General features: G+C 42.8%; 1 protein-coding gene across 1 annotated transcript; it reads right to left on the minus strand.

Annotated features, from left to right (window-relative positions):
- Positions 1–5,368: 5,368 nt before the first annotated feature.
- NIPA1 (NIPA magnesium transporter 1) lies at positions 5,369–19,624 on the minus strand. The gene is made up of 5 exons (XM_074155740.1): positions 19,378–19,624; positions 16,176–16,223; positions 12,237–12,327; positions 10,807–10,967; positions 5,369–9,489 (listed from the first exon to the last, which is right to left on the minus strand). The coding sequence occupies exons 1-5, from the start codon at positions 19,535–19,537 to the stop codon at positions 8,978–8,980; spliced, it is 972 nt and encodes a 323-aa protein (XP_074011841.1). The 5' UTR covers positions 19,538–19,624; the 3' UTR covers positions 5,369–8,977.
- Positions 19,625–22,540: the final 2,916 nt, after the last annotated feature.

Raw genomic sequence — 22,540 nt, forward strand, 5'->3', positions numbered from 1 at the left:
ACCGGAAGGGGCGCGGCCCGACCTAGAGCGAGGCGGGGGCGGGCGACCCACCCACCTCGGATGACGTGCCCCTCCCTCTCCGCCGCCGTTAACGGTCGGCAACCGTCTCCTCACGGCGCCCCCCAGCGGCCCGTTCAGGCCGCGGCAGTCACAGTTGGAGCCTCCGGGCGGCAGCGGCGCAGGGCTCCGGGGAAGAGGTGAACGCTCATCGTGGAAACGGCTCCGTCTTACCTCGGCGTCGGCTTCAGCCTTCACGGTGCGCTGCCCCGGAGGGCGGGCGGCGCCACACGGCGACCTGCTTCCCGGCAGCCGGCCTCCCTCGCTCCCGCGGCGTACCCCAGGTACACCCGGCAAAACTCACCCAGTTTTTACACTCTTAGAGAAAAGAAAGATTTAAACTTGCAAACCAGATGCAATAAGGGAGAGACACATTTTACAGGGTTGGGTAAATGGCATGGTTTGTTTATTTAATTAAGGGCCTGTGCTCTGACTGCATCTTTTGCGACCTTCCTTCCCCTAGGCAGTATAATTAATATGTATGGTTAGACAAATATTTCTTCTCCACTTATAGTGAAGACTCTTTGAAACAATCATAAGAAGCTTCAGACTCTTCAGTTTTCCTCAGAACTATTGAAAGAAGCTTTACAAAGTTGCCTTGTAACATTAGGCCTAAATAACCAACTCTGCCAAAATACATGTGATAGCTCCACACCAAAGATACGACTCTGCCTTTTCAAATAGGACAGGACTGTTTTGTCACGTCCCTTAATGACAACAGCTCCTACTTCTTTGTCCTTCCTTCCTCAGGATTTGTGTTGACTCTATCACAGTCTGCACAAGCAGCTGCTTCATTTTCATTAAGCTTGGAAACAAGAACTGGCTTTCCCTCCCGGGATATCCATAACAAAGCTATTCCTCAACACATTACCTGTTGGGTTTTTTCTCATCAACTGAACCAACTGCTCCCCCGCTCTGCCACATAATCCCTACCATTTCCAGGCCACTCAAATCAAGTGGGTAAATTTTAGGTCTATTTTATTCCCTAAGGCAACGTTCCATTCCCCAATTTAAAACTAGTCTAGTATTCATGACATAACTTTGCACTTATGACGTATGAGTTTTATATATATATAGGAGTGTGTGTATATATATATATAACACTAATCAATATGCAGTTATTACCTGTGTAATTACACAGATACCAAAATGGTGAAGTCTTTGAAAAAGTTCAACAGCTGATGAAAACAATTCCTTAAAATGTATCAAAAAAAAAATTAACAACTGTACCACCTAAAACAGCGCAGTATAAATGGGAGCATGTAAGTACCAATATCCAAGACAGTTTAAAGGAGCTAAAGAAATTAATGAGCTTGTGTTCATGCTGAATTTTGGAAACATAGATGTATATATTCCTGAATTAAACAGTGACAACGTCTGAAGAAAAGGAGCACTTAGTCTTCTCCTTCCACTCTACTCTCCTCCCTTCAAAACCACATGTCAACCAACCTAAAATAATACTGAAGAGAACAAACACCTGAAAATATTGACTCTTTTAAGCATTACAGACTCTTTGTAGAACTTCAGTGATTATCTGTTAGTCCTCTTCTTCATGTTTCTGCAACTGCTAGTTCCATTCAACATACCGTCATCTGTTCACACAAAATACAGATTTTTTTAAAGTGCTCTCAATTCAGCAACAATCATTAAGGATTTGTTCTTAACAAGAAGACAAAGAGATTTGTCCTCTCCTAAGGCTGAGAGAGCTGCGGTTGTTCAGCCTGGAAAAGAGGAGGCTCTGGGGAGACCTTCTGAAGGGGGCCTACAGGAAAGCTGGAGAGGGACTTTTTACAAGTCCTAGCGATAGGATGAGGGGTAATGGCTTCAAACTGGAAGAGGGTAGAACTAGGTTAGATATTAGGAAGAAATTCTTTACTTTGAACGTGGTGAGACACTGGAACAGGTTGTCCAGAGAGGTTGTTGAGGCCCCGTCCCTGGAAGTGGTCAAGGCCAGGTTGGATGGGGCCCTGAGCAACCTTGTCTGGTGGGAGGTGTTCCTGCCCATGGCAGGGGTTTGGAACTCAATGACTTTAAGGTCCCTTCCAACCCAAACCATTCTATGATTCTGTGATTAAATCTTTACTTTAAAGCCAGGAATTATGCTCAGTAACAGACAATACTCAAAGCATCTGTCTGTAATTTACAATGGCGTGGTATTTCAGGCATGTTTGCAGAGTATTTGGAAAAAACTCCAAATATCAGAACGGTGGTAACCTGCCTAACCTAACACATTCTTGTAGGGTAACTCAGCAGCACAAGCCATCTTAGTGCTCAAAGAATTTCACAAGAGAGGTCAGCTAGTGTAGGTACTTTCGCAAGGCTATGGATGCAATTTTTCAGGGCACAGTATCTACTACGTGTATAAACATCTCATAAGGTTTATAAAGGACAAAGACCAAAAAATGCCATCCACACAGCCCCAGGAAACATTACTGGGCTAGCAGGTAGTCTAGCTTGTGTTGCATACCAATAGACCCTCGTGCAGAGATTTCCAACCGTGTACAGGCAGTGAAGGGGTTGTGATGAAAGCCACCACACACCAGCTGCCCAGAGCCGTTCTCTGGTGAACGGTCCCTGGGTGGAATGGTGCCAGCTTAGTTTTAAAGCATCCCACCAGGGTGATGAATCCAGCGAGGTCTGTACCTGGCAGAAAACTGATCAGGGAATCAGGCAGCTGTAACAAGGTCTGTGGTGGCCACATCCCTGTTGCATTTGGTTTAATGGTCGTTTTGGCAGTGTTAGGTTAATGGTTGGACTCGATGAGCTGAAAGGTCCTTTCCAACCTAGATGATTCTATGATTCAATGCAGACAGCTGAGCAGAACAAAGCAGCCATGTCTACAAGTATACTCATACAACAGTTACACTGTCCCTTACAAGGGACTTAAGGGACTCTGCTTAAGACTTCAGGTCTTAAAATAAACATCAGAAAAAAATCAATGGAATTTTTTTTTTCACTATCAGATTTTGGTCTTCAACATTCTTCCCATATGAACTGTGTGGGTGAGATACATATGCTCAGGATTGGTTATATCCCAGACTTTCAACAATAATGGTGGCATAAATGGCATACTCGCCTTTACCACAATGCTGCCAGAGACGCACAAGAAGAAAAGAGAGTTGAATTTTCCTGCTAAAAACATATTCTGAAAATACATACTCGTTATCCTATTTACTTAAAGATGAGAGATGCTGCACGTAGAAAGGAAAGCCTGTCTAGTTTTCTGGTCTATCTTGTGTGTTGCATTAATATCATCAACAGCTTTAAAAATAAAATTGCAGTGATGTACCCTGTAAAAAATCCATGCCAATCTTTCCCACTGCATGCAACATTTTATATTGCAGAGAAGCTGACTTCCTTCTTCAAAAATTAACTTTAAATTTTGACCAGTAGTACTACTGATGCATCCTCTAAAACAGAAGCACAAAGACTGAAAGAGTTCTTAATCATAAATACAATTTAAAAAAACCACTGCAAAACAAACCCAAAGAAACTCCCAAACCCCAGAACATGCCCGAAAGTCATGTATTTGCCGGTACCTGATAGGAGGAGCTAGGAATTTCAGATGAAGCATTAGATGGGCAGCCACTGAGATTTTCCAAGTGATTCTGCAGGAAGCTCTTGTAAATTAGACTGGTGACACAGATTTCCTTACAGCTGTTGCCACTCGATGCACACCCAACTGTGGAATAGCGTATCTTGAAATAAAAGCCCTAGCAAGCAGCCAACGTACAGCAGCGCATGAACAGAGCACATGGTGACCCTTAAAACCAGAGTTTAAAGCGGCTCAGGCCCCAACAAACATTTCTGCCAGAGAAGCGGTCGTTTTACCCGTGAGCCAACTTCAGCACAATGAAGACATTAAAACTACAGCTTGCTGGTAGACACCTCAATACCACGAGCCCTTTGTGTGGCAACTGATCTGTACACACAAATGAATCTACTACTCCCTGTACAAGCAAGGCTGCTATTTTATTAAAGGGTAATGGAAATAGTTTGAGCTTAGAAATTGAGATTAGGCTGTACAGCAGCTAGATGTGTGGGAAACTGACTTTTTCCCCCCCGATGTGATAAAGAGGAGTCACAAAACAAGCATTGAGCTAGAAATAAATCATTTATTTTAAAACAATACAGGTTAATAAATAGATTAGTTATCAGAAAACTTAATAAATAGCCTTTTATAATTTACACAAGGCAAATACAACATGCCTATAACTATTTCTTAAAAAGCAAAGAGAGTAAGCTTGACTTGTAAGCCATTAACAAATCTATATATACATTATTTGGAAGCTAATAAAATAAACCATTTTTATGTAATCTGTAGTAACTATATTGCAATAGCATTGAAGCAACCAAACCTGACACTGTTATATTTGTTGCCATCCACCTTTTCCCCATATGCCATTAGAACTAATTTTTACATTCCAGGAAAAAAAAAAAAAGAAAAAGTAGTCAGTAAAATAAAAGTTCCACAGTTGAAAAAGGATCTAACTTAAAAATATCCCTTTAGTGTAATATTTTCCACTCTGTAGAGCAACTGTTGGGGGAGGGCGGGAGAGGAGGGTGGAACACAACAAAAAAACAATAAAAAATATTTGCAGATTTTAAAAAAAGATTTCTTAATCCATAATATTTCAACACTGCTGTCTGAAACACTTGGGCACTAGTAATAATAACTGTTGACATCGCTGGTGCCTAACATGGTGCACATTAAACTTCTGCATCACTTAAACCCATATTCAGTAGCACCAAAGAATTATTACAAAAACTAATCTCCATAAAGAAAAGATAACAGGTAATAGATAAACATTTGATAACATTTGATTTAACAGCAAAACTTCAGCAGTTACACTATCTCAAGACAACTGATGAAGATCTGTAGAATCCTTGATGGTTTATATTTATGAAACAAGAAGGTGATAGGGGTAGAACATGCAAACAACGGCCTATTTTAAGCACCCCGTATTTAACAACCCCAAATCTTTCTTCAAATACAAATCCTCTATTTTTAAATAAAAAGGAAAGCTAAACCTCAGATTCTAGTATTTCAACAAATAAAATCCAGTGTGTTCATTTTTCAGTGCTAGTTACTTCAGAAAAATACATAAATTCAATATAAACTGAGATTATTAATAGGAAGCCTCACTTGTGAAACTGTGATATGACAGGTTTTTATTAATGTTAGTTGCAGCTCACTAATAAATAGGCTCTATTTACACATACAGAGTCCTGGAAACTCAATACAGCAGATCACTTGCTTAGATATTTTTTTTTTACATAATTATTTAAGGTGTAACAAATATTTTTTTTTGGTTGTATCAAAAAGGTTTCTATTCTCCTACTGAATATTTGAGGGATTTTTGTGTTTGACACCTAATAAAGATCGTGACTGACACATGTAAATCCTCCATACACTGAAGGGATAATGATCAAAAAGCTATCTTCAAGTGAGTACCAAGTAAATGTGTTTGACAAATATACTAGAAGTGTGAACACCATTCAGATGGATTTGAATTTCATTCAAATGCATCCCACCACTGTAATGAGTCCACTTTTTGTATGCGTAGCCTCTCCCAATTCTACTTTGGAATCAAAACTGAAGTATTCTGGCTTGTAGCTATCGATAGACATAATGCAAATAGAACATGAGATGGGCAGACCCTTGAGGGACACCAAAGCTCAGGAGACAACTATGCACATTTGCTCCCTGAGATGATGGAATTCAGATATCTGTCTTATTCAAAGTGCTTACTTGTCAAAGGGGTGGGTTAAAAAAAAAAAAAAAAAAAAGAGGGAATGGCTAAAATTCAACTTCAACAGTGCCTCCTTTTAAATTGGAAAAGCAACGGGACTGAAAAAGGTAGGACACCTAGAGTGAGGAAGGCGCAGGATGGAGGGGGGAAGAACCATAACAGTGACAACTGTAAAATGTTAATACATTTCTAAAGTTAGAACTGAAACAGATCCAGGTACAGCAGAACTCTAAAAGAACACTGCTGCATACTGAACAAAGTAGCAAAAATAAAGGTTTCCATTATTTAGCATTCCTGATGTAAAAGGCTGCAGATATAAATGATGTGCAAGGCCACAAGAATTTCTTTCACCTTATGTGCTGGCTTTTGACATCTCTGTTACCTCTGTTTTAAACAACAAGGTTAACTAGGCATCTCTAGAAAGCTCATCACAGATGAGGAGCAGCTGGGGAGACGAGATCTATGCAGACATTTACCAGCTGTGAGGATGGTAAGAAGACCACAGAACACAGCTGCTACTTTATTCTTACTCTGCATAGTGAGTGCTTATCAAGTCAACTTGTGTGTGGTGCAGGAAATGGTGAAGTTTAGACAGGGCAGTCAAATTATTCTGGATCTAATGTTTCCTAATAATTTGCATATGCACCTAATGTACTAGGATAGGCACTTTCTAAATAAATATGAATGAATTTTAAAACAAAACAAGACAAACAAATATGGCTGAAGGACGACTAAGATGAGACCCCAGTCATTTCCATTTTAACCTCAAGATTTCCACAGAAGTCTTCAGAGATTAAAAGCTAGTACAAAACCAACATGCAACTCACAAACTCTGAATTTGAATTTTGAAAAGACAACTTGACTGCTTCAGAAAACAGCTAACATTGTTTTAAAAAGTAGGCCACTACAGGTCTCATAACCTACATGCAATTCCAGTTTCAATCAGAAAAAGGGAATTAATGTTTGCTGACACCCAAGATACCATCTTTCAATCAGCAATGGACAGAGGTTAGACTCAACCAGCTTTCGTAGTCCAATTCCCCTCATCTACAATTCTCAAACTTTCTAGAAACCATACACAATATTTGAAAATCCACGAAGATGGCCTTTTCTCTGCTAGCGCTATTTTATTTCACCAAGATAAGCAGTTTCTGTGCTGGCCTATAACAACCTGCATTTCTGCCAACTAAAGAGTCATTCCCCTCTCCCCCCCTCCGAGTTTAGGGTTATAAAACTTCCAAATAACATAGTGGGGCTCCTACTCCCTCAGAATAGTCCCTTCAGAATACTAAATCTTTAGGATTCACTGTTCATTATTATTGCTGCTATCAGAAGGGCTTATAACATTCCTTTTAAATGCAAATGGAGGCTGAGTTTTAAGGTAACATTAATTCAGATCAACAAAATACGTCACGAGACTGGACAGTATTACTCCGTGTTAATCAACATCCGCATTCCTGTCAGCCAGCCCCTAAGCTACATTCATGATTTCTTGATAAAGCATCAGGAACTTTTTCAAATGCTGTCTCGTAATCACATTGGGTATTTGCATTTGTTTCAAGAGACACTCTGAACTAGAGATGTTGAGTCCCACTGTACCCTTCCATTTTTGTACTTAAATGGAAACCAACATTCATTAATTTTCAAGCTTTCCTTACAAGTTTTTGACTCGTGATGTTTTAACTACCAAATATAAGTACAATATGAAAATCAACTATTTCTTTCTTGGACATTTTCTAAATGGTTTAAACTGAACAGTTCAGAATCGTTTCAATCTTAGCTTAAGCTATTTGTACTACTTGTCAAAATATTATTGCTGAACTGTTCGCATAGGTCTGTAAATTACTGGATCTGAATGTATACCCCTGTTGGTTATCTGAAACTTGGCGCTCTGAACGCCTGTGCTTTTTCAGTCTTGAACCTCATTTTCCCATGTTACAAGAGCATCAGACCATCTCTTTTTTAGCTATGAGAAATCTCGTGCTCTTCTCCCTCTTAAATGTCTTTTTTCGTGGTCTCTGCTTATTAGCTACTTCACAAAATGGTATCCTGTATTTAGTCACTTAACTAGAATAAAGGTATGCTGGACTGCTTTAAACAGAACTATCGAAGACTACCTCTTCCCACTAGGACTATGGGTTTTTCAGAAGCTGTCAAGGCATCTAAGAGTTTCAGTTAAGGTTTGTAAATTCTTCCAAAAACACGTGGCTCCTGGATGCTTTGCCTGTTTAGAATTTGAATACAGTCCAATATTATAGACAGTGAAATTGAAATATTAAGCCGGTACAGGCCATCTGAAACAGATACATTCACATTTATGCAGTATTTTTGGATTACAAAGGCACTGAAATAGTTCTGAGCTGCTTACAAATAAGCCACCATATAGGCAATGAGTCTGTGCATCATTTCCACATCCTTCAGTCTTTCTGTCTGCTCCCAAATAAAAACTCTCAGATGAATGCGGTATGTCTTAATGCATGTAAGTTACAAAGAGAAATGCATATCTGGACACTACCATCAGCTGATAAGTAATTAGTGAAAGATTTTTAAGGGTCCACTGCTCTGTATAAAGAATTCAATTTAAAACTGCCCAGTGTCTTCACCGCATGGCAGACCAAGTTGCCGAGACAGTCACTAAAAAGGACAAATCTGCAGTCTGTGCGTCAACCAACATTTGTCTCAGAATTCACAGCCTTGACGGTGAACACGTTGCTATATAAAGATTAACAAATTGTTCCACTCACTTTTTCCCCCCCCATATTTTAAGGTATACATCACTCATGAAAGGTGTCAGATTGAGTGCATTAGAAACTGATGTTCTCTGCCCACAGAAACAGTACCTCAGAAGCCACAAAACAAGCTTTCACACACAGGTCTGTCAGAATATCCCTCCACCTTTTCTGATGGATTACCTTTTACAGTAAGGAAATACATCGGTCTCTATGCTCACTCAATCAGTGGTTCCAATTAAGGTCATTTATTGTGTTGACTGGGGTACATGGACAACTGTTCCTTTGAAACTGGATGGAGGCCTCCAATTCATTTCACATAGGCCACCAAATCGTCAGAAGGTGATTACCAACCTGAATCATATTTGAATCAGTGACCCAGAAATGAAAGGCTCTGCATCCCTCCCTGAGCCATCCAGTTTCCCCTCAAAAAATACTTTAATCTGTTTTCATGTTAGGTTTATTTAAATCCCCAATATTGAAGTTGAATTCCTTGAAGACTTGTATAAGAACAATTCCAATAGATACTGTGGTGAATCCACAAGCCATTCCCAAGAAATCTACCACTCCTACATTACTCCATTCCCTGAAAAGGATGGCTGAAGCCAGCAGGACTAGGGTGGTAAACACAACATAGTAGATGGCACCAAACACAGAGGAGTCGAAACATTCCAGTGCCTTATTGATGTATCTGAACTGAATGATAATGCTACATCCTAATACTGCCAGAAGTACCAGACAGAGGTACAGAGCCCTTTGACTCGAGGGGTTATTGTGAAAGATATCTTGAGCAGCCAGCCCAATGCCTTTTGTGCTGGGAACAGTGAAACTGCCCAGCAGAGAGCAAATACTGATGTAAACCATGATATTAGTAGGTCCATGAGCTGGCGCTATCCAGAAGATAAGCAGGAGAAGCATTAGCAGCACTACGCAGAGATAACCCACGAAAACTGGAAAACAAAAAGAAAACAATAGCAAGGTGAGAACTCCTGGTCTTCTAAAGATCTTAGCAGACAAATCATGTCATACCAGTGAACTTCATGTACACACCATGATAAAGATTTGCTATTGAATATAGATCCAAATCACTAAGCTTTTAGAGATGATGGGGGCTCCTGCAACTGATTATGTTGTCATGTTCTTTGTGTAAAACAAATCATCATGTAGTAAGATACACACTGTTGCACATTTGAACTGGATTTAAGATGGCTTTTTTTTTTCCTCATTCTCTCTTCCATCAGGATTATACTCCTTAAAGCCCACTATGACAGACAGCAGAGATAACACCTCATTCATAACCAGCTCAATAAAGCACGTGTGTGGATCCAGCAAAGAGCTTCAACATGAAGTTAGATCCCATTAAGGTGAGTAGGGAGAGCTGGAAGAACTGGGAGGCTGTATCATTTACATTACAGCATCGATACACAGATTAGAGTGGTGAAAGACATTTCATGCTTTACAGTTTTAAAGAAATATATTTCCAATTCATTTTAGTCAGACTGAAATGGTAAATTTAAACCGGGGTATTTGTTTTTTGTTCTTTGTCTGCAAATTTTTTGGATAGCTGATGTTATTAGGTTTGAGTTTCTCTCACTTAAAGCAATTAAAGGAAATAACAATAGTTGGCAGTTTAGCTCTTATGCAAGAAAAACAGAAGTGACTCTGGCATTTATTACCACTAATATGTGTCCTCCAGGACATTCTCTGTGCAAAAGAACAGGCATTTCAGCATACGTCTCAACAGTGTATTTCTACACACTTTTATTGTGCAAAGAAATCTGCTTAGAACATAACTGGTATCAAATATAAACTTTTAATTAAAAAAAACCCAAATAACATTTTAATAAATAAAATATTTAATAAAATTTTAATAGAAAGTAACAAAAGACAATCAGCATTTTTCTGTTTGGCATAAAACAATTTAAGTTGAGATCCTAGGCTCATACCTTTCATCTCTTAAGTGGCAAGATATACTTTTTAGCAAATTACAAGTTCAAACAGCCATCATTCTGAGTTTGCTGTGCAGGATAATGCTTTCAAAAGTATCCACATTTTCCTTTTTGTGCACATGTATCAACAAATCTGACAAGTTCCAGTACAGCAAGGCACAGTTTTACCACACAAAAGCTGTACTGGTTTGCTTCTGTCACGTCACGGTTTCCTCAGAAGTCAATTTTCCTACCTGATGGAAGTGGTAAGCCTCTTCCTCCTGCATGTTCTTGATCAATCCCACAAAATCATTATGAGTTAATAAAAGAACAAAGTACCTGGATTTGTAAGCTTCTCTTCAAGCTCAGCCTGAGTCGTTACACTCTCGGACTTCGGGGAATGGATGATGAGAACAACAGACCCAGCGCAACTCAGCAAACAGCCCAGCTTGCCAAGAATGTTCAGTTTTTCTTTCAGTAAGTAAGAAGCTAGAATGGACCTTTCACAAAGAGGAAGAAAATTAAAAGTTTGACTACATCCTGTTAATAATGCTCCAGCAGTGATGTGCCACATGAATTTCCCTCTTAAAGGAATAGTAGCAAATGTTGGTGGATCCTCAAAACGCATTTCTGACTAATCTTAGGAAAGATTCATCCAGTCTCAGTCTTACTCAATCCTTGATGTTTCAACTCAGGAAAAAAAAGCCCAAAACAAACAACAAAAACCCCGACGACAACACCTCCAAAACCACCACCACATCATCACCTCCAAAAAAATCCCCAAACCCTCTAAACAGGCACCTGAGGTAGGTGTCTCCTGTTAACAATTTGGGGAACTGTCACGAAGCCCCATTTTATAGGTACCGTGCAGTCATATGATATAAGCGGCCTTTGGTTACAAAGATCACAGGGCTCAGCTCAGACCAAAACACACAAAATTATGTGGCCTAGGATAAAATAATAGGTGTGCTTCATTGTGTATAAAACTAAAGACAGACCAGAAGCCCAAACGAAGCAATTTTCACTCTGAAGCAGATGACCAGTGCAGTCAGATACACAATTCAGCAGACAACAGCAGGCAACAAAAAAATCTTGAGGCAACACACAGCTTTGTTTTTAAATAATTGTACTTTTTCGCTGCAGCAGTTTCACAATCGTAGTTTTAACTATTCACAAAATGTTCAGTCACATATTAAACTTCTTCTAGGAACACTCACTGCCTTTTTGTTCCCCCCCCCTCCTCATGTGAACATAGCATTCAAGAAGCTGTGGGCATACATATGCAAGGGACTCCCTCGCTTCCAGAAATGGGGCCAAATCCAATTACATGAAAATCAGCATCAAAAAACACGTGTGGGCTGATAGCAGGGGAGAGAAAGAATGTGAGACAATAGGAAAGATCTACATAGTAAGGGAACTGTGAATAAGAGAATAGACAGAAGAGTCTGGAATAATCACAGTGAAGGGGAAAGGAAAGAAAAGGGAAAAAAAAAAAAAAAAAAAAGACATATGTTTATCTGTTCCAGACCATAGTGACAGTTAAAGCAGAAGATACTCAGGAACCCTTTTTTCGCCATTGGCCCCCCTCCCTTCTCCCCGCCCCCCCCCAACTTTGCTGGTGAAACCAGGAATAGGTGATACTGTAACACATCATTAACACCCATAAGCCTGACATCTTCTCAGTGGACCTTCAGTGACCACTAAGTCTATGTGGCATTTTATGAAGTAGTAACAACATTCAGATAAGAACAAGAAAAGCAAACTCTTACCCAAATGGAACGCCGAGAGCTCCCAAGGGCGTCACTAGCACAGTTGGGACTGCAGTGTAGGCCAAGAAATTCCCTATTTGACCCAGAGCCACTGTCAAGAGAACCAGAAATAAGCTATTAAATGCCTTTGTAAAAAGAAGTAATGCAAACTTACCCAATACTGTTTGGGAAAGACTGGAAAACAGATGTTACAGATTTGCTTAGCTCTGTTAATTTTGTACTTTTAAATTATTTTTTAATATAGGATTTATATTTGCCACACAAGAAGATTCAAGAATGCACAGTAAATAATCTCATTTACAACTTCTCTTAGTTGAATATAAATAAGACTATGAATTAGAAACACTCGTGGATTACACTTAAATATTCATATGGGGAGGGCTAAAAGTATATATATCCCATTGCTTTGGCTTTAAAATGTGCATACATCTAATACAAATGTACTTGGTTATAGTTCGTAACAGCAGTGTTACTTTGGGGGGGGAATAAGGACAGTACTGAGGAAAGAAATCTAATAATGAAATACTAAGCACATGCATAAAGGCTCTTCAATATATAGTAGAGCACATCAGATTTTCACAACCCTATATAACATCAAAAGTAATTCCTGACTGCTATAAAAAGAACAGATCCCTGACAAATCACAATAACAGCCTCACAATCTTGTTTTTTTTCTTTCCCCAAGAAAAGCAAATTCCAAGATGTGCCACACTATTGCACATCACAGCTGCGATAAACAATTCATGCGTTCAAGTTTTCAGTTAAAAAAGAAAGGTTGGATGGTTTTGCAAGTGCTGGCAAGTTTATAATAGGTCAGCATGATGCTTGCATAGTTACAGGGTCTGTGGCAACTGGCAAGAACCTTGAGATTGAACAAATTACATACAGCTCAAATTTCCAGTTGATTTTAAGAGCTATTATCAGCATTTAAAAACGTTTCAAGAATCCACGCTGTCTTTATGCTCAGGCTGGCGTTGCCTCTGACTATCAAATATCATTACCATCATCCAATTCTTTACATCTGCAAAGGACTGTGCAAACATTAATTAATTTACCAAATTAGCTCACATTATCAGTAGAGCTGAAGACCTGTGTAACCTACAGGAAACACGAAAGAGACAAACAAACTTACAGAAACTGCGGAGCGTGGCAAAAATATACTCATTCAATTCACTGAGGCTTTCTCTACGTGCAGGAATGAGCCAGAGAACTTAATGAGCAGCATTTCTAGAGCCCAAGAGTCAGTGATGGTCTCCCTGCCCCTGGGAACCGAGTAACTCAGCGATCCACCTCGGGCTTGCTTTCCAGCAGATGTATGTGGCAACTTTGGCATTGTCTTCAAGGCATCCGAAAGCACTGGGACAGATCTTGCACAGAGGATGGGGCACAGCTGGCATGCCATGTTTCTGCTGATTACACACATTTCCAAGTGACTCTGACAAAAGGTTGCTTTTTTTGGAGGTCAGGTGCCTTTCTGTTGGAGGAGCCCTAGCAGATGGCATCAACACTGATCTGTAAATTAGGTCTCTGAAGCTTTAGTCAAACTGCACATATCGTAAGGCAACCGAACTTACCAGAGTAAGTACTTTTCAGTATCACCATGGAGTAATAGTAGCAGTCTCTTACTACCACTAACAACAAACCAGGACTAATTAAGACCAATTAAAAAATAATCTCCATAACTACCATCTATCTGATGTTGAAGACCTTTGCTGCCAAACTATCGGGTCCCCTCTGGATAGAAATTCCTCTCCAGATATATCACTGCTGTAAGCCAAGACATGGCTTCAGTAAGTCAAGAGCCTTCAGCTCTTGAAGGCACACCAAGCTCTAAACTTGCTAAAGGAGTACCAATATCCACAAAGCTACTGCAACACAATATCTGATGCACACTGACATGTCTGTATTAGAAAGAGGACCAGGAGTAGATCCACACAGCAAAAGATGTCTGCTCTATGCATGTCAGGGGTTTTATTTCAGACTACCTTCAGCCTGCTCCCACGGACTGGAAGTCCATTTGCAGCTGGTGTGCATTAGGCACGTTCCTAGAGTGCATCTTCCAGCCTAGTTTCATCTTAAAGTCCAGTCCAGGAGCTCCAACACTGCTCCACAACATGAAATAAAGCCCAATCTGTGGACACAAACAGGAGATTCACTTCACAAGTGCATTCCCCATCTGCAATAAAACACTAACATAGATGTATCCGCTGTAAAAACCAGCCACATCCATGCTGCTATCAAAACCTGCACTGGAACTAATTAATTAGGCAATTAATTAGTTTAATGCTCATTGAAATACTTGTGCATATGCTGCAATCCCTCTTTTGACTACTGTGTAAGAAATCCCTTAGCAGAATCTGTGGCCCTTGCTTGGAAGTCTTCGGTCCTCCAGTGGATCCCATGGCCCCCCAATGGTTAGGCACCACTATGCTGAGTCAGCATGCCAACACAGAAATCCCTGTTCACCATCGGAACAAATATTGTGGAAACAAGTTGATAGAGTTTATGTGGGTTTTGTTAGCCATCCAAACTCCAAATCCCCTGCTTGAGAAAATGATGTCAGCTGTTATCATTTCGCCCAGATAACTGGGGATACTGCTTATTCCCCAAACGTCCCCTTTTTCTGCATCCCATAGGTGCCTACCTGGCCCTCACTATTGCTCTTTCTGACTCTGTTGCAATTCTGAATCCATAATATGCTTTAGCAATTCTTCCCTTGGTGCCTTTGTAAACCTACTGAAGCTTTGTTTTGAAATACCTGCACCGAGCTACTGGACAAAAGCCAACTGATACCATTCCCTTCAGCTATTTTGCCTTCATTCAATTCAGTTAGCTCTTTTAAGCATGAAATCGTTTTCTCTGATTCACCAAGATAAACTCCTGTAATAAAACCTCTCTCATTTTAACTCCTTCTGCTTGGAGATTCAAGACGGTAGCCTCGTGTGCGATAAACACAGATGCACAGATTTATTGCTACTTAGGCAATAGTGATCCTGGCAGAGGAGGGAGCTGACAAAGAACTACTTAAACTCAGGTTAAATTATCTGAGGACTTTCCTCTGAAGCTCTGTTGGCTTCTACACTTGCTGTGAACTTTGTCCACCAACAGATCTATCAGTTTCCATTCATTTTGCACAGCTTGAAGACAACAGAGACTTACCTTGCTGCTGTGAAACAAGGGGCACAACTGGACTCGTATAGTTCTCAGAAACAGCACCAGAACATTTCCAAATAATTCACAAAAGGCTGGATTAGAGTCTAAGAGTGGGGTGTGATTTTAAACTCGTGGGTAGAACTAGGGCTGAACTGCAAGAGGAGAAAGCTAACTGCTCCCCATGCTCTGGATTCACATCAGAGAGCGAACTTAGCAGAGTTTACAAAGATACCAAGAGTGAAATTACACTGATCTCCTATCAGCACCACACAAGGCTTCACATTAATCTTGTAGATAAAAGTAAAACTGAAACTGTATCTGTCAAACTGGAAATCAAAAAGGATTTCTTTTTTATTTAATTGAGGCTGGCTAAGTGCTTTCTGATCTAAAAAATAACATGTGCTCAATGAGCCCTTTTGTGCAGAGCGACAATTTCTTATTCAGCAGCTTTGACTTTTATTAAAAACTGAGCGGACCAGCACAATCCAGAGACACAAACCCTTCAGGAACCCAGAGTCAGAGCAGCATGTGGCTGCCAAGGGCTGCAAGTACCAACCAGTTTGGGAAGATGTCTGACTTGGGATTGTCCCAGGTCTTCGCCTTCTCAAACACCATCAGACACAGAGAATTTACTAAAGGTGGGATACTTCTGAGGGATGGGGAGTTCGTGATGAGTTCAGTGTGAAATTCAAGATGAGAACCCAGATTTCGTGATGTCTCATTTCACCATCTAACCGCAACTTCTCCCTTCAAAAAAAAATAAATCAAACCTTTTAAGATACTTACTTGCAATAGTGCCAGACCACCATACTATATCTGTTAAGTACGAAGTACCTGAAAGAGGAAGTACAGGAAGATGTATTAGAAAAATATGAAATTGCAATATTGGAACTATGAAATAGAACAATTTCAACAGTCTCAGCTATTGAGGACCTTCATCTTAACCCTGTTCTTCAAGGCAACTGAGTAGGAGGAAAACAAGAGAGAAGGTGCTCAGATTTGGCCTAAGTGTCCAAGTTGGACCTTAAGACAACATATTTGTCAGAAGTTCCGCTTTCCAGTGAAGCACCTATGGGATGCTAGCAGTGTATTACTTAGAAGAGCATCCAAAATGTCACCAAATGCTTCTGAGGGTGGCATTGAAACATACACATTGGAACCACTATTAGGAGAACGGAAACAAAACGTAATTTGGACATAATTTGGATGAATTAGTTTGATAATAAAGCCTCAATGAAATTGTATCGGAGAAACTGTAGCAGAGAAATTCTTTTGGCATGCAGTTTTGGCAGTACCATAGTGTTGACCGATCCTCCTGCCTTTGAGCATTGAAAAGTGCTATGACCAAAGCCTCTGAATTCCTGAAATACTGCCATGTTTCAAAGAGAGGAGTAAAAACTCTGGATTGTCCTTTAGTGTCTCCTGAACTCAAGGATTATAATTTTCATTGTGAGATTATAGGCTTTTGCCTTGTGATGCACTGGGGGAGCCTGTGCACCACATTTTATCCGCTCTGCTTCTGTACATCAAGGCCAATGACTGCTTACTAAACTAAAGCCTGGCCTCCACCGAGCATGACCTTGGTATCACGTTCTGCTCTTACGTTCTGCTCCTCCTTCTAGCAATTCAGCTCTGCCTTTATTTGGGAAGATGCTCTCTGAAGACCTGCTGGAGCAATAGGCAATATCGTACCTACTCTGAAATCCCAAGTGAAAGAAAAACAGTAATCTATAACTCTGGAGGCATATAAAATATTAAGCGCTTGGAAATCACACTATATAGTTGAAATGAGATGGAAAATGACTAATGAAAATGGCCAGCTTTAGAGTGGGTGTAATCGTTTTCTTAGGCTTTTGTTATTGCATATAAAATATAAACACTGTTGGGGGCACAAATTATAGAAAATATTGACTCAAGTCAGATAACTTTGCAAAATATTTGTCACCCGCTGCTGTTTCTAACTAAGCAAGGATTACTAATTGCATCAATACTATATTATTGATTCAAAAGAGAAGACAGAAAAGACTTGAAGAGCCTCCTTGTTAATTATACAACACCTACTGAAGCCAATGGAAAAAAGACATCATCTGACACTGACGATCTCTGGCTTGCAGCTCCCACTGCTAGATTCAAGGCAGAACCACACTGCTTCCCAACGTTACATCGAGAGAAACCCCAGGTATCTACCTGGGTGTCTCCACACTGAGCACGGCAATAGGAAATACTACGAATCGCCCGGCAAGATACATAAACATCAGTAATATCTTCAAAACAGGATGTTTTAGAGCTGCCAGCGCTGAGAAGGCAAGCACACACCCAGCACCTCTTTAACCTAGTGCTCCACTGAAAGCTCTTCAGGAGTAATTGGACCCAGCTATACTGCAAAATGGAAACTTCTCCAACTGCCTCGGGATGGGAAGTCATTCCTTTCTCTCGTGTTTTCTCATTGTTTCCCTTACAAAAGAAAAAATTTAAAAAAATGTATTTATGATGCAAATGTGATGTCTCTGTGGACAATAAAAATGGATTACAGCCATCTTGGAAGGAAAGGGAGACGATGCTTACAAAACAGTGGTTTGTCTGAGGCCCTTAACCGTAAGGTCATTGCAGAAAAGGCAAAATAAACTTGTTGGATCAGGCTGCTGGCTGGTAGTAACACCGTTGCAAGCTTGGTCTGCTCCACTGCATCCACCCTGAACATGCTAGATGCAGCAGGCAGTGGAACGGCACTGCTGCTCTAACACTAATCATCTCAAATACATCTATATGTATACCTGTATTTACATACACACACTGATATAGAGAAAACACCTAGCATGTCCTGGTCACTCAACAGGGTTTCCTATAAGTAAGAGTTCCCAGAACCTATGGACACATGCTTACACACACAGACACCATCATCTGCAAAACAAACGGCTATTGACCACAGAAATACAATTAAAAGGACTCATGCAACCCACATTTACAACTTTCCCCTCACATAAAAGCATGATATTAAAATACCACATTTTCCTATATTCAAAGCATCAAGATGCAACTACCAAATGCTGTTCAGAGGCTGCATGCTTTGGGGAGCTCCAATTTCAGAATAAAACACAGAAAATCTTCATACTCCGTGAATTTACAGCTTTGTTTCAGCTAAACTGTCTAGACAGCACAGTCAGTTCCTGAATACGCTCATCTCAGAAAACAAAAGAGGTATGGGATTTCAACAGGAAAAATAAAAGGATGAAATGATTTCATGTTCCTGGTGTGCCTTTCTTCTCTACAGAAGGAAACTGCCACGTGACTGATGTAACTTGTCGTGTCCGTCTGTGGAAGAGCTAGAATAAACAAGCGATAAGATGCGCCGATGCTGCCCAAGGCAAGAAACTCTCTGGTCCAAAGGAACGGGTAGAAAAGTCCCACAAGTACATGAAAATACCGCAAGAGAAAACCGATGTATGGATGCACACGAGTCCCCAATGCTGTATTACAGTGTGACAGCAGACCAGCGTGCAGGCCATAGCTGGGGAAGCTGTTGCTGATGATTACGCTCAGCATAGCCCCATTGCTCCCCACCTGCCCTCTTCGCTAATTTATCACCTCCCTCACGCCGCGCTCCAGTCATCGACCTCCGATGTCAAACACGCTTCAGGTGACAAACTAAGGCCGCCTCCCCCCCGTCCAGCCGCCTAGAAGGTGTCCCCTGCCCCAGGTCTGAGAGGGTCTGCCAAGACCCGGGGGTGCCAGTCCTCCCCACGGCACCCCATACCTCCCCCCATCCCCGGGCCGGCCGCTGCCGCAGCGCGGGGTCCGCGAGGGGCGGTGTGGTCCCGGGGGAGGCCGGGCTGCCCCCGGGGCGGCGGGACCCGTCCCGCACGGTGCCGGGAGCGATGTTCCGGTGACCGTGAAGGTGTTACCGGAGGGGACAAGGGAAGGCCCGGGATCGGGGGGGCGAAGCGCTCCCGCCCGCCGCCGCCACCACCGCAGCGCCGGTGGCCCCTACCTCGCCCGCGGGCCCGCACGATCCCCTTCTTCTGCAGGACGAAGGTGGAGCCGTTCACCAGGCTGGAGACCACGGCCACGCTCAAGCCCAGCGACACGGCGGCGGGGCCGGGGCTCTGCGCTGCCCCCTCGCCCGCTGCCGCACCCACCGCCATCCGCATCGCCCCCGCCGACAGCTGCTGGCACCACGGCGGCTGCTGCCCGGGCCCGGCGCACCCGGCAGCGGCTTCTGGCCCCGGGACCCGCCCTGCGCCGCGCTGCGCCGCGCTGCGCGACGCGACCCGCCCCGCCGGGGGCGGCTCCGGGGCGGGCAGCGGCGGCGGCAGCCGCGGCTCCTTGGCGCCCGTCCCGCGCGGGGATGGCAGCAGGATGACGTCATAAGAATGGCATTTCTCTCCTTCCCCCCTCTCCACGCTACCCTAACCGCCACTCTGACGTCACTACTTTTCTGCTGCCGGGGGGGGGGGGGGGGGAGGGAGGGAGAGGGGGGCGGAGAGGGGTCGAGGCGGCAGCAAGCTGCCGTGCCGGCCCCACTGCCGCGGCTGGCGGCGTTTTGGGGCGCGGGCAAGGGGGTCCCCGGCGTGGGGAAACACGGAGCGGAAGCTGCGGGCCCCGCTGGAGGGAGCTGCGAGCGTCCGTGGGCAGGGGAGTGCGGGAGGACGGGCAGGGGGGATGCGGGAGGACAAGGGGATGTGGGAAGATGGGCAGAGGGATGCAGGACGACGGGGATGCGGAAGGACAGGGGGATGCGGAAGGGTGTCCAAAAGGATGTGGGAGGACAGAGGGATGCATGAGGATGTGCAGAGGGATGCAGGAGGACAGGGGGCTGTGGTAGGATCTGCAGAGGGATGCAGTAGGACAGGGGGATGTGGGAGAACAAAGGGATGCAGCAGGACGGAGGGATGCAAGAAGAATGTGCAGAAGGACGTGTTTTGCAGGAGGTCAGAGGGAGCCTGGCCAGGGTTTCTGGTGTAGGAGCAGCGCTGCTTTCCAGCACTCTCACTTTCCCTTGGGGTTTTTAAAATTTGCGTCTGCTCCCAGGTCTGGCCAAGAGCACGGTGTGTTGCAGTGGCAGGGCAGAAGTGAGCTGAAGGCCAGGTGGTGGCTCCAAGGCCACTGTTGAAGCCCCACCTGTGACCTGGAGCTGCAGCTCGATCCACCCTGTCACTTGCTGGGTCCATGTGCTGGGCAAAGTTGGAGAATCAGCAAGTGAGCGTGTGCCTACAGACTGGGAAAGCTCGGCCACTGCCAGAGGTCATGCAGATTGCCTGAAAACTGTGGGGTTCATAATCCAGCTTCATCCAGCAGTAAATCCCAGAATCTGCATTTATTTCCAGGAAAAAGTTCACTCTCTCCTAATGGCCCAGGGCAAGGTCATCTGCTCAAAATCCTGAGTCTTCCAGCCCCTCTCAGCTATCGTTCAGCAACTTCCAGATTCTGTGAGGACAGAGAAGGTAGCAATACCTCTGGTAGCGATACCCCGGGCAACCATGGGTGTCTTTGAGAGAGAACTTAATCTCTCAAAGCATGAAGTGCTGAGCTGGAAGCAATCTTCCTTGCTAGGCAGAAATATTCTGTAGCACGTATTTCATTGCAGTTCTTACCATTCCCAGCTACGTGTTGAAATAAATCAATCCATAAATGGATTAGTGTGGCAATATCCATTGAAGGAAATGGGATATGGTATCTTTGTTTGGTGTAAATGGAAGTGGATGTTTTTTGTCATTCGTAAATATTTGGCATACTACTTAGCATAATTTTTAGCATTCCCAGGAGATATGAGTTTAGAGCAGAGGCAAACTTCTTGGGCAAAGAGCAACCTGATGAAATTCAAGGAGGACAAGTGTAGGGTGCTGCACCTGTAGAGGAATAACCCCATGCACCAGTACAGGTTGGGGGCTGACCTGCTGGAGAGGAGCAGCTCTGTGGAAAAAGACGGGGGAGTCCTGGTGGACAACAGAATGACCATGAGCCAGCAAAGTGCCCTTGTGGCCAAGAAGGCCAATGGCATCCTGGGGTGCATCAGGAAGAGTGTGGCCAGCAGGTCGAGAGAGGTTATCCTCCCCCTCTACTCTGCTCTGGTGAGGCCCCATCTGGAGTACTGTGTCCAGTTCTGGGCTTCCCAGTTCAAGGAGGACAGGCAACTGCTGGAGAGGGTATAACAAAGGGCTACAAAGATGATTAGGGGCCTAGAACATCTCTCTTATGAGGAAAGGCTGAGGGACTTGGGTCTTTTTAGTCTGGAGAAGAGAAGACTGAGGGGGGATCTGATCAATGCCTATAAATACTCAAAGGGTGGGTGTCAAGAGGATGGGGCCGGTCTTTTTTCAGTGGTGCCCAGTGACAGGACAAGAAGTAACAGGCACAAAGTTGAACACAGGAAGTTCCATCTAAACAGGAGGAGGAACTTCTTTACTTTGAGGGTGGCAGAGCACTGGAACAGGCTGCCCAGGGAGGTGGTGGAGTCTCCATCTCTGGAGACATACAAAATGCGCCTGGATGCATTCCTGTGCAACCTGCTCTAGGTGGACCTGCTCTGGCAAGGAGGTTGGACTAGATGATCTCCAGAGGTCCCTTCCAACCTCTATCATTCTGTGATTCTGTGATTCTGTGAAAATGTTTCTCCTGTTAGCATATTTCTCAGTTTGCCTACACTGCTTGAGGCAAATGTCCTAGGAAGGCACAGGAAGGCTGCAATTTGCTTTTGTTTAGGTTTAACAACAAGAAGAGGTAATACTTACTGCAGTATTGCCCCTATTTTCACCTAGGTTGCTTCATCAGGTCATTGTATAAATATTTAATGCTATGGAATAGAGGATTCATCCTTGTGAGACTCACAAGACCTGCAAAATGAGAACACAGGAGGTGGAAGAACTGTTATCCATAGCAACCCTTGGAAACAAAGATAGAGGTGAAGACAAATACAGGCTAATTATAAATACCCATTTCTAATCTATATACAGCCTAGTAACATGTACAGTGAAATTTATTACAGGAAATAATTTATGCTGGCACAGTGGAAAAATGATATATATTTAACAGCCTTTGCATCTAATTATCAGGCAAGTTTCTAAACAAAGCTCAAACCTGACCAATTTTTATACTCAAAATCTCTCTCTGGTGTGGTTGAACCATGACAAAAAAAACAGGTACCAGAGATCTCA

Source organism: Numenius arquata, chromosome 1, assembly GCF_964106895.1.
Source record: "Numenius arquata chromosome 1, bNumArq3.hap1.1, whole genome shotgun sequence".
NCBI classification, from domain to species: Eukaryota; Metazoa; Chordata; class Aves; order Charadriiformes; family Scolopacidae; genus Numenius; species Numenius arquata.